This window comes from Lissotriton helveticus, chromosome 11, assembly GCF_964261635.1.
Source record: "Lissotriton helveticus chromosome 11, aLisHel1.1, whole genome shotgun sequence".
NCBI classification, from domain to species: Eukaryota; Metazoa; Chordata; class Amphibia; order Caudata; family Salamandridae; genus Lissotriton; species Lissotriton helveticus.
In genome coordinates, this window is record NC_136072.1 from 191,798,404 (window position 1) to 191,817,011 (window position 18,608).

Consider the following 18,608-nt stretch of genomic DNA (forward strand, 5'->3'; position numbering starts at 1 on the left):
GAAAAGGAAAACTTGGACATTCAACAAGTAACCTACCTGAGGTATCTATGGAGATCACACTTTCTTTAATGAAATCCATGACTAAAGTTTTCACAGAAAAATTTGAGTCGTTTTATCCAGTTGGGGAAAATCCAAGGGAGTGACTTGGTTTATTCTAGGAAGTCTTTATTAAACAAAACTAGTTAGAAAGATGGTTAGACCTTTCAGAGGTTGTTGTAAATTATATATTAGAAACCTCTGGTGTAGTGTTGTTAGTTCTCAGACATGTGATGAATAATCACAATTAGATCTCTCCATAAACTAGGATGAGTACAATGTCCAGAAATGTGAATTATTCCTGGACCAATTGCATGGATATTATGTGGGGTAGAAACATTTTAAATTATGTTTGTGCCTCCAACCATCCCAGTCAGATAATGTTTCTTTTTCAATCAGCCTGGATTATTTTGCTCTTATGGACTTAGATCGAGTGGATCATTCTAATCCATAAACTTTTCAATACTTAAGAAATTAATTTCAGAGCCCATTCTTAAACCACCACTAATTTTCAGTCAAGCTTTCTTCTATGAACCATTAAACCAGAACCCACTGACAATAGACGTCAAGCCCACTCTCAATCTAGCATTTCTTTTTATAGCTTCTTAAAATGTTACAAAAGTAATGTCCGAAATATTTAGAAAATGCTTCCTACGCAAAATAATTATTTTTAAAAGTTTTGTGGATCATTATATAACACTTAAATGCCAACCTGAATGCTAGAATGAATGACAGAAGAACAAAGAGTGTGGTGCAGATCTAGCGTAAGTATAGCCAGATGGAGTGAGCTAAAAAACGGAATCTCTTTCGGAGTCTGGACACTGAAGATTATGGGAAGATGAGGAGGCAAAAACTGTGTAACTGTAATAAAAGGTTTACATTTTCCTAATAAAAATGTGATCTGTTGGACATCACGACTTCAAGTGAACAGTATTTCACAATTGAAGGCTATTAGAGAAATGCCATAATTCTGGTGGTCACTATTAATCTTAAAAGTTCTAGGGACATTTTAATTTGTTGACTATGTAATGCAATAGTAGTGACCTTGTCCTAAATTCTTGGTACAATAGCTCAACTCCAAACTACGAAATAGCTTCTACACCAATAAAGTTACCATTATCAGCTCCAGGGAAGGTAAGCACCTGCCCTTACATACTTGAACTCTCTAACTGACATTCAATGTTATGTAAAAATGAACAAGATAAAGAAATAGACCAGATTTAAGAAATTTCCTTACGATTGAAAAAGAAGACGATACAATATGGCTGTAAATTTTGCAGGTGTAGTACTGACCACATGTTAACGCTTTTAGCGCCTTCTACAAAGAATTTCAACATTCCTAAAGCATGAGAAGTTATTGAGGGGGAGCAAATGTATGTGGAAATCAACATTATAAAGAATTAGTGAGGATTCAACCCATAATAAGAGAGCAACAGTGTGGCTACAAAATGCAATGAAATATACACATTTTAACAATATATTTCCATGATGACTTGCCTCAGTTTAAAACAATAGTCCCTTCTCATTTTTTGCACAGATAGTAAAAAGCACTAACACACAGACACCCCACATACTCTTATAATAAAGTTTCGAATCAAAAATGAGGTTTAAGACGTTTACTGGTGCATCATTCAAGCAATCTACAGCACCACAGTATTCAACAAAAAGACGTTTCATATGAAACAATTTTGTAATTTTTATTTTACAGATTTTTACATAAAACTTCAATGTAACTCTCAGAACCCCACTAAATGTTGTCAGCACATCTACGAACGAATGTCAGATAATCAACATTCACAAAATGTCGAAAACTGATTAAATAATACAGGTTACTGATAGCTACGAACTTCACTAGGAGGCAGGCATGTATTTTTTGACTTGTGTAGCACCGTCAATTACAGTTTCTCATTTTAAAACTACAGTGAAAAATAAAAAGTAGTCATGGTAAAATACTGTTCAAATTAAAAATCTCTTAAACAAAAAATAAAATTAAGTTAGAACTACCATCTTTCTTCTCTTTTTTCATATTTGCAAGGTTAGAAGTTCTGTACAGTTCTTTTCATAATATATTTTATTAAAATGCCCGATATTAAGTGGCACAAGTAAAAAGTTCAAATAAATTAAGAAGCGAGGCCAATCACTGGACATAAAGCTTCAGACATTATCAATGACTAACACTGATTTTTTTTCTTGTGCACCATCTTTAGCGTCAGCATTTAAACAACCACAGAAGCAAAATAAATTCTAGCTGGTTCTCTTTTCTGATGGCTTCCAGTTTCTTTACTTGGCAGGCATTTTCTCTGCCATGTGCTTCTGCTGACTTTCAGCGTGCCTGGCAAGAAAAAAACGAGAAGCCAATCACGTTATTTCCATGGTAGAAGAACTTTTGCTGTTAGCATTAAACAAACAATGAAAGTAGACCTCAACTAATTCAAGATTAGGAACTTATCAACAGTGGTTTTCTAAGATGTTGTTTCTGCAGCAAAGATGTGCACAGTTCCTGATAATCACCATTTATAAATGTTCACAGTTTATGCTCACCCTTGACATTTTTTTTCCATACTGCGAGATCCTTTTCAGTACACATCAAATGCTTTTCATTTCAATTAAACACAGCAAAGGTGGAAATGTATGCAGAATTTTTATCTTCAAATTGAAATTTTGCAAAGCTTTTCTAAGCACAATGGAAAATGCTTGCAAAATATGGCTACGCGAATTTATCTTTTGAAGAGTTTTTCTTTATATAGGCAAACTGCACAGCAAAAGAGAACCATTTTCTTGCAAGTATAACTTAGACAAAGGCATTTCGTTAAAAGTAAGGATATGTGTGCTATAAATTTCCGGCAGATGTAACACAGTGAAAAACTCTGCAAAGCGGTGAAGGACGTTTTACTTAGGAATTTGCATTGGGGCAAAAAAAGATCTGCAAGTTCCAATACAACAAACTGTCAGTCAAAGAGGAAGTGTGATGGACACATTCTTCAACACCATTCGTATGAGGCTGAGCACATAGAGGAGACTAGGAGAGAGTTTTTTTCCCTTTCTCTTTCATAGATACATTTCACGATTCAGTGTTGTAACAAAACTTGAGGGGGTCCCCCTGCCAGGTACGTGGAGGGGCCCCCTTTGGACTCAATCAGGAGCTCTCAGGCCGGGGTACTGTGCTGATGGGGCTCCTGCAACTCAGGGAACCCCCACACCACAGGGGAAGTGGGGGCCTATGTTACGCCCCATCACGATTTTTCTATGCCATGTGATAATGTATAACTATTGCTGGACCTGTCCCTCTCTGCAGAGTCAGTCCAAAGCTTATGACTTCACCCCTCCTGTTTTTTTTTTATCGCTTTTGTTGGCTTTAGGATTCAGTGCACTTTATATCTGATAACGTGCTTGTGCTTGCACCTTTAAACATGGCAAAATTGTTTTGCACCCAAATGGCACATTTCATTTCCTTACAAGTCCCTAGTAAAGTGGTACTACATGTACCTCGGGCCTGTAAATTAAATGCTACTAGTGGGCCTGCAGAACTAATTGTGATACATCTAGGGGTGGGGGGACCACAGTCTCACCAATATATGTAGTAGTTTTATTCACTGCAGTCAGTCCAACTTCACTGTAAAGGCTATTATAGATTTCCTTAACGATACTACTGATCTCGTTATCTGACCCTACCAGAATGCAGAGTTCTTAATAGAGGTGATTACTTGCCTTTTTCTTATCCTAGTCTCCCAAACGTTTCCCCTCAAGTCCAAAATACCGTTTTGTTTTTGCTTTCTGCATAGATCCAGGAGGTGTATCAGTGATTGACTTGATAAGCCATAAATCAAAATCTCTCCCACTGAAAAGTGAGGTGATTTCAGCATTTGGATTTAGCAAGTGATCAGACTTGGTGGAAAATGTCTACGATGTAAGTTAGCTATGGAATCTTGCTTAGCAGAATTTGAGCCAACATTGGAGCTTAACAAATATGGCTGCTAGGTGAGAAAACTTGCACCTCCAAAGCTGTTCCCCTTTCATAGTTTGGTTAACACTGCTAACGATGCTGCGGCAAACCAGGAAACTGTTACTCAAAATCACCGGGTACACCCCAATGGATTACAATAGGTATTCAAAAAATCTAAAGTCCAGTAAATATAATCTTAACAAACAGTGATTTTTCTCTTTTTTCTGCTTTATTAGGTTCCAAAGTTTCTTCTTTCCAGTGCCGGATTACACCCTGTGGAGAACCCTAGGCAGTCAAAATTTCTAGGCCCCCCACACAAATGATCTACTAATACGTTTTTAATTTTACCAACCAACAATTTTATTAAACCAATTATATTATACAAAACTAAACATTAACAATTATTAATGTAATTAAACAAAAATTAATTGGAAACAATTTAAGAAAGCTTGATTGTAATTTTCTTTCAAGTTCAAATCAATGTTATTTTGATCTGTTGTCGTGGAGCCCCTAAAAAGGAGTGGGGCTCATAGGCCGGTGCCTACTCTGCCTAATCTGAACCCGCTTCTTTCCATCTATCAGCTGCTTTGCTACTAAATGTTTTAACAAACCCATTCATATTTCACAATCACAGCTTTAATTGTGGCCATATAATGCATACTCAGAAGACAGAAGAGAAAATAAATCAAGGGTAGATGTCTTTTGATGCTTTCTTTGTTGAATTTTATTTCTAACTGTGAGCTTTGATTGTTCATCTGTTTATTTGAAGTATTTTTAATCCACATTTCTTTTTTCTCGTCTTGTGTGACAGGGTAAGGAGTGCAAGGGTATGAGGGGGAACGGTACCTAAAGGGGCTGTACCCATAAAGTGTACTATTTAAGTGTTTGCATACACTCACTCCTGCACAGATAGGTGTTGAAATTCAAAACGTAATCCACATTTACAAGCTCATGCAAAGTACATAAAATAGTACATAAAACATAGTAAATGTTTATTTTCTTATACCCTCTTGAGATGTACATTCTTATTACAGGTGCATTCGAGTGGCAGAATGAGCACGTAATGAAACACAATTGTCACCAGTTTCCTTCATAACCCTATTACAGGGTAGATATAAAATTACACACTAATTATGCAGTGACAGGCATACCTGGCGCTGCCATTCCTTATAAGAGAAGAGGATGGGTGGGTCCTCCAGTGCTTAATTTGTAAAATATTAAGTGCCAGGGCTCTGACCAGGAGGCCACTGCAGCTTGCACCACCCATCACACTTGTCATCACTGCCAAAACAACTACTAACCATCTCTCGCATTTAAATGTGACATTGTCGATCATTCCAGGTCCCCAAAGCTAAAGGAATCGGTGGGGAGGTAGGTGTTAGCAGTTTATTAATGTATATTGTATTCCTAAACAACCGTTGTTCTGCTCCCCTCTAAATTAGATGAGCAGCGCCACCATTTGGTAGACTGTTCTAAGTATTGTGCTGACAATTAGGTGCAGGTGCTGGGCACCGGAAACTAAATAAGTGCCGGTGCTGAGCACCAGAAAGCACCGGCTCAAATTAAGCACTGCTAAATACTGGCTAAGAGTACAGGAAGCAGAGATAGTATGCTTGTCTCCCTATGCTTGAATGAGAGCACTTGGGTATATTTCCACATTCTTTCCATGCCCACAGACGTGGGGGGGGGGAGTACATATTCAATCTAGTGCACAGAAGGTTCAAGGGTAGTGTGTGGGGGAGGCAGGCTAGAACAGAACAAGATGATGGGTGGGTGCAAGAGATCTATCCAATAACAGCTGAAATCAGAGCAATGCCAATATCTAGCTCATCCCACACTCTTCGCTGTCTTTGTAACGTACAATTGTGAGTACTTTATCTCTTATACTAAGTGCTCACCTGGTTAAGTCCTCTATGTCCACCAGCATTGCATCTTGCTCCATGTGCAATTCATCTCGGATAAGGAGAAGCTGAACCAATTCTTCATTCAAACCTGGCAAAAAAATAAGTATATGGATAGGTGGTCCTACGGATACAATTTTAAACATATCGTACAAATATTGTGCAATTGAAGAGGAAGTTATTGCATATATTCCATTATATTGCCTTTTTCTTTGATAAATATTATAATTTTTCCTCTAATTTTCAATAATACATCAAACGACTTTTAATTACTTAGTCCAGCACCTTAGCCTTTTTTTCTCTTCATTTTTGAAAAACGCCATAAAATGTGAAATACGAATTACCTCCACTGTGAATTAATTGCTTGAAAGGACCGGTCACTGTAACATTAGTGACCTGAGAACAACCATACATGTTTTAAATCTCCATGTAGACATATTTAAATTGTTCTAAGATTCTGAATTGAGCCAAACTGAGTGTTGAGTCAAATCGAACACGACCCACCATCATTATTGGAGTGAGCTCTCATCGTCTGTTTACGTTCACACGAAGGACTACCAATGCACCTGCCAACACAGCAATACTCAAAAAATCAGTCCCAACAGCAGATCACCATCTCTCACCTCACCAAGGCATCTAGATTTCTAAATTCCTTGAGAAAACATTTGTAAAAAAACCTAAGATCATCCCAATAATCACTAAATAAAACAACTACAATAAATAAACAACTAAAGCACCTCATTAAAAGCAAGACCATGTCTTTTGGTATGTGTACAGATCCAAGAGGCAATCAACAACTTTCACAATAGACCTTAGTTTTTTGTCCCTTAGAGGTAGTAGGATGGGCCTCAGACTCTTGTCTCTACTCGGTTCTGCCCTTCCTCACAAGATGATCTGTGCCATGAGTCAAACGTGGCACCTTCCTCTTCAACTCGCATCAAGTCCTGTGTGGTGTCCCCCAAAGTTCTACTCTGTGATTAGCTATCTTTAGTGACTATCTACACAACAACCTGAGGATAATGGGCAATCTCTGCTTACTGTACCACTCATACATAGATCACTGCAATAGCTTCCCTTGCACCCCGAGTAAACAAAATGAATGACAGTAGTTAGACACCAGCTAGTCTGCCGTTGACACATTATAGCCCACTACTATCCGCCATTAAAGGCCGGCTCTAGAGTTAAGGGCGTGAGCCGAAGCTGAGGGCTTTACACAAGGGAGCACGACTTTAATGCCGGTTTAGCCCAGCTACAGAGGGTTAGAAGGCTATTAGAACATTCCGCCACTAGAGGGTAGAATGTTCTAACAAATAAAACAAAGGCCTCACGGAGCCCAAAGGGATTTCCGTGAGGCCTTTGTTCATAGCAACAGCTGTAAACGACAACATTGGAATGTTGGAGTTCCGGGCTTCTACCGGCCATTAGAAGCCCGGATTACTCCATTGTTTTCAATGGAGCTCCCAACATTCCAATATTTTAATAATGACAAAGAAACTTAATAGAGGCAAACCAAGCCACTTTCCTCAAAGCCAAATACACCTCCAGCCAAACTCCTTATCACATCTCTAGAGAGTCAATCAACCATTATAACATGCTTATATAACTTATTCTCTTGCAATTAAGGCTGCTCTAATTAATCTAGAAGGAAAATAGTAAAGGATATCAAATACTTGAAATGTAGGAGTACAAGTCAACAAACCTTATACACTGGCAAGGCACTTTCTGCCATCAAAGCTAGCTTTTTCCCCTTTACACTCAAACATTGCTAATAAAAGGATATAAAATTGCATGGCAATGCCATCTAGTATGTGCAGGTACAGTAATACCTATGAGTAATGAAAGAGGGTAAATCAAACTTGAGATACTTGGAAACAAATCTTATGATACTTAGACTGCAGCTTTGGTGAGCACTAAAACTCTCGGAGAGTAAATTCTACTAGATATTTTTTCTTCTAACACCACACCGTGCCCAGGGATAAGTGAACAAAAGAAAGGTGGACAGTGATCCTGATGTGATTACAGAAATAACTGAACAAAAGAAAGACTGACAGTGAGTCTGAGGTGATTGTGGCAGCCAAAACTGCCCTACCATTAACTGTATTGTTAATAAAGCATTACTGGTTAATAGCTCTTGTTATTCACCCCACCCAAAATTCTAGCCCAAGTTGCAGGTGAGGGGCCTGGGAAGGTATGGGATAATGAACAGTGCTGTTGAGGCCCTGATGTGAACTGAGCTTAAAGCACATGAAAGTGCCAGGTGGGACTCCTCTCATGTTTCTGCTGGACATGACCCATTTCTGTAACTTATGGATGAAGCTTCATAGTATAATAACCTGGTATTTTGAAAGAAACACGTGAAACTTACTTTCTATCTGTGAGTGAAGATCATTGACTATCACTTGAAGCTGGCCAATGGTCATATCTCTCAAGTCGTTAGGTTTTAAACTTCTTTTCATCAAGCATTCACTTATGTGAGGCATGTGCGGCAACTGAGAAGAGAATAAACAATAAAACAATAAATTAGATGAGCCATTACAAGCACAGAACAAAAAATCTGTAGAATAATCTCTCTGCATGTACAAATCCATTCATTTCATCAATGCTTAAGAGCAAAATGAATAAGTACGTGATTCAGGCAACTCTTTGCATTGGCCACTAGGTGGCAGCTTCGTACTGTAGAAGATTTTCTTTGAAACGACATCACAATAATGTATATGAATCTTAATAGTATTTCAGGGCGACTTCGGTTTAATTAAACAGTGATACTTCTGGTAATACATATGCTAATTGGTGAAAACATTATTCACAATTGCTAATCTGAAATGCAGAAATCAGAGTAAATGTGGAACCGGAAGAACATATGGGACCAGATATATGACCCTTTTTCGCGGTTGCAAACAGGAATTTGTCCCGTTTGCGACCGCTAAATAGGTCTGTGGCATGTATAAACCCTATTTTGTCGGTCAGTAACCTATTTACCATCTCACAAAATAGGGTTTGTGAGTCGCTATTAGGAAGGGCATGCCAAGGGCGTCCCTTCCTAATAGCGAGTCGTACTGGCATGTGCGTTTGTTTTGCAACCGTAAATGCTACTTCAAGTAGGTTTTAAGCCAATCGCAAACCGGAAGAGGTCCCCAGGGGACCCCTTCCCCTTTATGAATGTAGGCAAAATATTTTTTAAGAGCAGGCAGTGGTCCCACGGACCTCTGCCGGCCCTTAAAAGAAAGGACAGAAAATTTTTCATTTTTTTCTTTCAAAAGCATCCTGTTTTCCTTTCAGGAAAACAGGCAGCATTTAAAATAAAAAAAGTTGCTTTATTTAAAAAGCAAGCACAGACAAGGTGTTCTACTGTCCCCAGCAGGCCACCATCCCTGTGATATGTGAGATTCCTAAGGGGTCGCAAATTGCGACCTACCTTATTAATATTAATGAGGTAGGTCTTTAGCAACCCCATTAGAAATTGCAAACAGTGTCTGAGACACTGTTGTACATTACATTTTGCGAGTCGCAAAACTTTGAAATTTGCAACTTGCAAAATGGAATGGTCGTACATCTGGCCCATAGAGTTTCCCATTTAAGTCGCAAATGTCAAAAGGAAACCCTCAAACCAAGTTTAATGCTGTGCTCATGACGATATGAGATTGTCATAACGGTCGCGGACGGCCCACGTGGGGCTAATTCCCCGCCTGTGCGGGCGTTCTGAAGGAGTGGGCGGAGTCGTGACAAGCTCTGCTCTTCATGAGCACTGCTCCACTGTGCAGCATGACGAGCTGGGCTCGTCGAGAGCACAGTGACGCGGCGCGCGGCCCCTCTCCCCCCGCACCGCGGGGGAATTAGACCTGCGTGGAAGGGGTTAATACCATGATTTAGTATCATGTTTTAATACCATGATTTAATACCATATTTCAATACCACGTTTTAATACCATGATATAATACCGTACTTTTTAATACCACATTTTACTACCAAGAGTTAATACCACGTTTTAATACCATTATTTCAATACCACATTTTAATACAACATTCTAATACCATGCTTTAATTCCATGTTTTAATACCAGGTTTTAATACTATGTTTTAATACTATGTTTTAATACTATGTTTTAATACTATGTTTTAATACCATATTTCAATATCACGTTTTAATAGTGTGGTTTAATAACAAGTTTTATTTAATACCATGTTATAATTCCATATTTCAATACCACTTTTTAATACAACGTTTTAATACTATGTTTTAATAGCATGTTTTATTACAATAGTTTAATACCATATTTCAATACCACTTTGTAATACCATGATTTAATAGCATGTTTTAATGCATGTATGACAATACAACGCTATCATTTCGTTTGCGGTACATTACATTGCTGTTTTTACAATGGAAGTCGTTACAAAGACTTACGCTGGAAGGCGCTGGACTTAGAAATAGTAGGATTTACTATTCCAATTCCAACCTACGTAACAGTAGGGAAGGTGCTGGAATAGTATATCACACTATTCCTTAGTCTAGAGCGCCATCCAGCTCAAGTCATTGTAACGACTTGCGTTGTAAAAACAGCGATGTAAATGTATTGCGGTGTTTTGACCGCGTTGTAAAGGTTGTTTTCCTGTTTGAATACCATATTTCAATACCACTTTTTAACACCATGTTTTAAAAGCATGATTTAACACGGTACTCACAAGGTCAGCGACTGGAGACTTCTTCCTGTTCTGCTTTTCTACTTCCACCTGCATTTTGGCCATTGGTTTTGCCATTGCTAATGCCATCTTCGCTTCGGCTTGCAGTTTCTTTTGCCTAGAGACGAAATCCATATCCTCAAACGATTCAGACTCCTCTTCAGTAGTATCTCGGTCAGAGTAGGAAGAGCTCTGCTTACTCTGGAAAGATTAGAAAGGGAAAAAACAAGTGGCACTTCAATAGCCATTGTCATATTGACAAATGAGGCACATATCATATAAACTGCATAGCTGCTGAACAATTTAGCACTGGCTCTCTGCAATGTTGGATATGTAATTTTGGAATGCACATAACACAATCCACCCTGTGCATAAACTATGTTTTCACAATGGGTTAAGCACAAAAAGGCATTTTGCACTGCATGGTTGGTGCATATGACAGTGCAAATTGCCCAGTACTGGTGTAATACTGCCCATAACCTCTGCAATTTATGTAATCTGACCTAGAGTATTTTAAGGGCAAAGGGTGTATAGAAATATTAGCTTCAAGATAGCATAATGAACTAAGAAATATTTGTATTTTCATTGACTTAACCAATACTTTCGAGTACTAATTTTGGCATTTAGCTAGATGTTATACCATAATAGTCTGCAAAGCATTCAAGATTACAAAATCAAATTATTGCTGCAACCTAACATTCCTTTACACCCCATATCACTTTCAGAACCTATATTGTGAATTAGTTCAAAACTTATATAGAATCTTTCATTAAAATGGCATGGAATGTATAGCCCTTTAATAGGGCAGGGTTGAAAAATAACAATGCATAAAAAAGTGTATCAGCACGAATATTAAGCATGTATGTTTCTCTCCGGGGTCCTGGGAGGAGGATCTAGGTCCATTGGAAAGATTGGACAGAGGCTCTTTATTCCGGTAGGGAGGTTGCTATCGCTATGCGGCTCCGCTTAATTTCAATTCAACTATTTACCCCAGGTGTATTATACCTGTGTTCGTCTATATAGGGCCGGCTTGATAGTCTCTCCGTTTTGCCTGCTCTGCGGCCAAGAAGATGGCACCTTTTTTCATACGGTGTGACAGTGTGGGATGATTGTGCGATTCTGGCAGAGTGTTGGCGAGCCTGTCGGAGGTTCTGGGATGGGACCTTCCCTATTCACCTAGGCTTGCACTCCTACATGTTATGGAAGGGATTGGAGGCAACATTTACAAATGCCACCTACTGTTTTTGGGTTTTCTCTGGCTAAACGCGACATTGCACGCCATTGGAAGGCAGCTGCCTCACCCCCCTTGGCATCATGGAAGAATGGCTTAGACTTCAACATGGGTCTGGAGCTTCCAATTTTTAAGGCCAGGGGATGTCTGCGTAAACACACAAAGAACTGGAAGTGGTGGGCTGATTATAGAGGACTTTCGTTAGAACCCGCCTCACTTGGTATGGACGTGCACTGACGATGGTATGTTTCAGTGTAGTTCGGGAGTGGCTCAGCTTGGCCGGGGCCTTCCTCTGTATTTCCTTGTGATTTTGATTCTCACTGTGAGGGATGAGCTGCATTTGCTGCATTGGGGAGTGGGGATGGGGGTTTATTACTTTTCTTTTGTTGTTATTACATGTTGCCTTATAATTTGTAAAGCATAAACGTCAATGCTTTTATTGTATCGTATATGTGGCAGATGTTCTCTGGGTTTCAGGGCTCTGCAGAATATTTGTGGCTTGACACAATAAAATAAAAAATAAAAATTATGTTTCTGTAAAATAGCACTGCGGAGGATTCCAAGAACGTTAAAATTGTTGTAAAAGACGTGGTAAACTTATGCAAAAATTGAAAAGCTCTGAAACAACTAAGTTTTAGAACTTTAGAATTCATATTACATTCTGGGTTCACATTTGCACCGTTGGTACTGTATTGTTGTACTTGATATTTTCCGCTTTTGATATAATGAAAATCTCCCTCTTAGCATTAGCTAAGTAAACTATAAGCAGTGCCTTGGAGCCCACAAGGCCTGGGTGCATGTGTAGAAATGAGACATGTTGAATGTAAAGTTAGCAAACTTCTGAAGTGACAAGCGCTGTTTTGCTGTATAGGATGAAGGCAGGGACTTTTCCCTATTGGCTCACTTTGAAGAACTATTCAAGGTTAAAGGTCATGTTTTTCATACATTGAGTTAAGAGAGGGCCACACACAGTAGCCTGGAGTCATGCCTATTCAGAGACCTCCACAATAGTGTCACCTGTAATTATTTAACCCTAAGACCGGAGAGGCCTTGAGTAGAAACCCATCAAGAATAGTTTAAGGGCCCTCCACTATCCACCGATGATGATACCACAATTTCTTTGGGTTCTCACGAGCGGCATCTCAGAACTCAGCTGGACGGAGAGAAGAATAGAAGACGAACCCTGCTCTCGCTGTCTGTTGGGAGGACTGAGACCTTGCCTACTCCCCTGTACACAAAAGCAAGAAGTGCTTCTAAGGGTCAGGGAGAGGTGGTCCTCTATTGTCACAGGGACATTGAGGACATGAATGGTTGAAGCACCAAGTGACCAGTGGACTGGACTGCAGTTGGACAATGGCTCAAGAGGGTGAGCTTGCCCACCACCGATCTGTTCCTGACATTCTAGAAGCAGTTCTCGCCGTTTGGGAGCCTTGGGAGTGGCCAGCAGGACAGACAAATATCAGCAGCCAGTGAATGTTGGACTACTAGGAAATTTGACCTTTGGATTACCAGGATGAAGGGATATTTTCTGGTTCCTTCAGGGCAGAGTTTTTGGCAACATAGTTTGATGCTCCAGCAGCACTGTGGTGGAATACAGGTATCCAGTCTTGTGGCGGTCTGTCCGTCTATAACTCTCCGCCATGTGCAGTTGGAGGTTTCTGAAGCTGGAGGATTCTGAACACCAAAAAGCTCCAAAAAAAAAATGGTATCACAGCGTTTTACATGAGCACCCGTTGCACTACCTATGAAACATTCATTTTTGTTAGGCGCGGGGAGATTAAGTTATTTGCCCAGAATCACAGGATGTTGAGCGTCCCGGACGAGACTTGAACCCGGTTCCCCAGTTTCGAGGTTGACCACTCTAGCCATTAGGCCACACCCTCTCCCCATTATCCTGATAAATGACTTATCCTGATAGAAGCACTTACCAAACCTGAATGCTTCAGCAGGACTTCAAATCCTGTATCTGGCCGCCGGGAGTCTTTTCCAGCCTCAGCACTCTGCCTCGCCCCGCTGGTGGTGCATGGGCACCATAAAGGACCAAGTATGAACATGGCAGAAGCCAGCAGGAAAAGGCAGCAAGATGATCCCTGTGGCAGCCCGACTATGGCAGGGATGACTTCCAGAGGGCCCTGCTCACAGTTTTGGCACCAAAACCGAAGGTGCTAGCGGGACTTCCACTTCATCGTATACAACCTCTTGGAGCACTGGCTAGTAACACTGTCCCGCCTTACCCCACGTGAGGATTTTCTGACTGAGTGAGTAGTTCCATTTATTGGACACCTACACTTACTGAACAGGACTTTCAGAGTTTGTGGAGAATGTGGAACATCTGCCAAAAATTGGTGGAAGTCACACCTCCCTATTTACAGAATGTATACACATTTAGGTTTTAACCCCTTGCATGCTCATGATGGCCCCCGGCCGTCATGAGTCACGGTGGGTGTGTGCTAACGATTGCCGTGGGCCATCCGAATCCCGCCCACTAATTAGAATACCCGCACAGAGCGAAAATTCCCAGTGCATGCAAGGGGTTAAACAGAGTAGGAGAATCACCAATTTTTGGCAGGTATCCTTCATTCACCAAACTCTAAATAGTCCCTTCAGGGTGAAATAGTGTAAACTAAATTATTTTAAATAGTATATGTCTCCTCCATGATTCAGGATATCCTTACCGCTTCCCACAGCAGGAAATAGTTTTCCTGTAAGTGTGTGTAAAGTTTTTCTAACGGAAGCAAAGTTGTGCATACATTTAAGGCATGTCGTGCCATTGTTCCCTTGTCTACTTTTCCTGCACTTGTGCCCTACTATAATTTTTCCCTACAACTGACAAGAGATCCTTGCAAATGCTGACAGGCACTGAAAATTAGTATACCATTTCTCAGGGATTAGCTTTAACACTACTTTCCCTGCGACTTCGAAAATGGGAATTTGGCGATCACTTTCTTTTAAAAATACTTAACATAAGCAGGAAGGTTCTGCTTTTAATGTAAAATCTCACATGCAGAAAACTTTGTGAAATATAATTTGCTAGAATTATGGGAAGTTCACAAAAGAATAACTTTGCACCTTTACCCTCCCATAATTTCTTATTCTGCATCTTGGCAAACATAGTGTAATGATTGAGGTAGGGTAAGAACAAGGTAAAAGTGAGGTGGGAACAAAGAAACATAACTCCTTGAAGACAAGTGATTTCCCCCTAACCCAGCAGGTTTAGCTCCAGAGTCGAAATTTGTTTCTGTGGGTATCCTTGCTATCAATTTAAATCCCACTTAAGACCCCAAAGGGGGTACCTCTCTTCCATCTATGATGAAAAAGATGGGAGCTCCCAGTTACAATACGCTTGTAGACGTCTGGGCTGGCATACTAGTGTAGCCTTTCCCGGTCCAGGCGGCGAGGGGTAGGTCATCCAGCCCACTCCGGTGACCATAATTGACTCCAGACCCTTGGTGTCCCGGTACCGCATTGGACACGGATTGGAGCTTGTTTTAGTACTGAGTTTGGTCACCCAACGTTCGTGGCGAGACTGTTTTCCATAGTACTAGACATGGTAGGTAGCACCTACACCCATCACATTGTGTAGATAGTTGTTGCACTAGGTCCTGAAGAATTGCCAAAGATCACTATGACCACGAGGCATGAAACAGGTTGACCGTCAGAGTTGAGCATAGCTAAACTGAACCCTTACGTCAGCAAGCTGCCACTCTTATTTTGTTTTTAATCAGGTGAATGGCTAGCCTGAATAAAAGCCTTTCATGGATTATCCAACCTGTTTTAACCACCTTCACTATCCTACATCTACACCACGAGGGCCCTTCACACGCACTGCACCATATGGCCAGGAACAAAAGATCTCCGCTAAAGAGCCCCTTTATGGGTGCCCGTCGGGTATTGCAGCGCCGACCCGACAAGGAGCAGGTCCATATGATGAAGCATGACACCTAGCTGGCTGGGTGTGTTAGGACCCTAGCTCCGCCAAGAGGAATTCCCTTCCTCTTCCTTTGCGAGTCTGACAAATGAGGAGTTGGCTTAATGGCTAGGGCGCTCGACCTCGGACCTGGAGAACTGGGTTCGAGTCTCGGTAACGACGCCAAAACCTCCTGTGATTCTGGGCAAATCACTTAATCTCCCCGTGCCTAAAAATGAATGTGTGTCCTCATGAAACGTAACATGTAACATAACTGGTGCTATGTAAAGCGCTCTGATTCCCGATTTGGTTCGGGTCTAGTTCGCGCTATATAAAACTCTGCAAAAAAAAAATCTTTTGACAAGCCGGCTCTGCTCTCTCCTTGTCCTACCCGAGGAACTGCATACCCTCTTCTCCCATAGTAGTGTAGACAGACAGAGACTGGAAATATGTGCTGGCAGCATGATAAACACTATATGGAAATCCATATTTCCCTCCGTATAATAGATATACATTTCAAATAGGTTTTCCAGTTTATAGCAAGAAAAACGGTACCAAACTGTGGCCCCTTTTACCAGGCTGTGAAAAATATCTTAAATGCAGCCCAGGCGACGTGTAACAAAACATTATACCCGTGAGCTCAGCTTGAACACTCCAAGTCTGAATATCAACTTGCCCTAGGCTGATCACCTGTTTTTCCCTAGGGGCAGCCAATGTGATTGTGGGATGACACTGGAAAGACATATTAAGGCTGTAGTTAGAAGAGCTACATGCCTGGTGCGAACATACTGGTCACAAGAAATGGAAAATCAGGAGGTACTGTATATAGCATGTGATGTCCTGCCCTATGGTCCAATATAGTGCCATAAGTGGTATCCAGGTTTTAGTGTTGCCCAACAAAAATATTTACAACAAGGGGTGGTGAGGGACAGAGTCTCTGAATTAAGCAGAATACTCTCACCCAGTCAAGAGATCAGGGCTAGATCCAACACCGTTTTTTAGCTCATTGCACCATCCCAGTTTCAGAACCTGGCCATATGCAAATTAGTCTGTTCCTGTCCCAGTGCATGATGGGAACAGGGCAAACCAAACTACAAAAGCCAATTCTTACACTGGGAAGGAAACAAGCTTCCGGGGACCGGTTTCTGGCATTACAGCCGTCTTCGGCCCGGCTTGCTTGAATCCTGATGGTGCAATGTGCAAGGGACTCATGTCTGAGTATACCCTTCCACGCTTAGGGTGGACAAAATTATTTACAACAAGGGGTGGTGAGGGACAGAGTCTCTGAATTAAGCAGAATACTCTCACCCAGTCAAGAGATCAGGGCTAGATCCAACACCGTTTTTTAGCTCATTGCACCATCCCAGTTTCAGAACCTGGCCATATGCAAATTAGTCTGTTCCTGTCCCAGTGCATGATGGGAACAGGGCAAACCAAACTACAAAAGCCAATTCTTACACTGGGAAGGAAACAAGCTTCCGGGGACCGGTTTCTGGCATTACAGCCGTCTTCGGCCCGGCTTGCTTGAATCCTGATGGTGCAATGAGCAAGGGACTCATGTCTGAGTATACCCTTCCACGCTTAGGGTGGACAAAATTATTCACAACAAGGGGTGGTGAGGGACAGAGTCTCTGAATTAAGCAGAATACTCTCACCCAGTCAAGAGATCAGGGCTAGATCCAACACCGTTTTTTAGCTCATTGCACCATCCCAGTTTCAGAACCTGGCCATATGCAAATTAGTCTGTTCCTGTCCCAGTGCATGATGGGAACAGGGCAAACCAAACTACAAAAGCCAATTCTTACACTGGGAAGGAAAAAAGCCCAACAAAAATATGGCACACGTAGCCAATAATGGGGGCTCCTGAAGAGTAGGGTAGCTATGCCTTTAATTATACAGACATGAAAGACAAGATACCTTGAGGATAAGAAACACTGACCTATTAATGTTTGTCAAATGTACAAATAAAGTAATCTTCTTGACTGCCAGCAATAGGTCAGTTGTGTCTGATTGACAAGGTAACTGAACAAACATGCTTCATGCTGGCCTATAGGTTAGGACATTAGCATAGCCCTGGTTTGGGAGACGTAATGGGGGGGGGGCTTTGGCAAGTTGTGCTTTTTTGGCTTCTGTTCCGCATTTTTGGCTTTTTAATGCCTTGCCCTTATGGCCTAGAAAATGGAAAAAAAAGTCAAAACAGCAGCATCCGTGCAGGCATGGAGATACAAAATAAGGAAAGAAATGGACATTGAAAGGAAATTTCATCAATCGTGGGTGCAACCACAGGCGTTTAGATTGCCAGAGAGGACTTTTCAGGCTTGGTGTGTAATTCCTAAATGCCATCTACATTTCTATTGTAAAACTATCTAAAGGTAGACCATACTTTAAAATCAGTGATGTTTTTTTTTTTTGTTTTTTTTATTTGTATCCTCGTTTTGTAAAAAGGGAGAAAATGAATAAAAGGAGAAGGACAGGGGATAGATGGTCAGTGGTAAAAATATATAACTGCCATTTTGAGCAACTATTTTTTCAACTTTTTAATTCATCAAGTACTTTTTGTTAAAAGACGGATATGGTATCGAGAGAAGTTTAAGTTAAATCTCATAAGAAACATAGGTAAAGACTTACCATAGGAGACATGGGTGTGTCCAAGCTTGTTTCCGTCTTGCTGTCGTCAGCATCACTGTCCTTGTCACTTCCGCTGTCATTTACAAAACAGATTTGCAAGTTCATCCCACTTTGTAATCTAAGAAAAAGAGAAAAAGAGAATGTTGTGATTGTTTATGCTTGCAAAAAAAACTGAACTGGAAATAATATTGTAGGATGCAATAGAAATTAACCTTAAATATGCAACTAACCGTTTCAGTAGTTTCTAGCTACTGAAATAAACATTAGTATCTTAGGGCCTGA

At 40.7% G+C, this 18,608-nt stretch overlaps 1 protein-coding gene across 6 annotated transcripts in view; it reads right to left on the minus strand.

Moving 5' to 3' along the window:
• Window positions 1–1,719: 1,719 nt before the first annotated feature.
• SCHIP1 (schwannomin interacting protein 1) overlaps window positions 1,720–18,608 on the minus strand; it is a 402,630-nt gene continuing 385,741 nt past the window's right edge. For all 6 annotated transcript variants that reach the window (XM_078666939.1, XM_078666941.1, XM_078666940.1 and 3 more), the window contains 5 exons: window positions 18,327–18,444; window positions 10,564–10,761; window positions 8,246–8,369; window positions 5,878–5,971; window positions 1,720–2,368 (listed from right to left, as the gene is read on the minus strand). In XM_078666939.1, coding sequence (XP_078523065.1) covers window positions 2,317–2,368; window positions 5,878–5,971; window positions 8,246–8,369; window positions 10,564–10,761; window positions 18,327–18,444 — 586 coding nt within the window. In that variant the 3' untranslated portion in view covers window positions 1,720–2,316. The remainder of the gene's footprint in view (window positions 2,369–5,877; window positions 5,972–8,245; window positions 8,370–10,563; window positions 10,762–18,326; window positions 18,445–18,608) is intronic.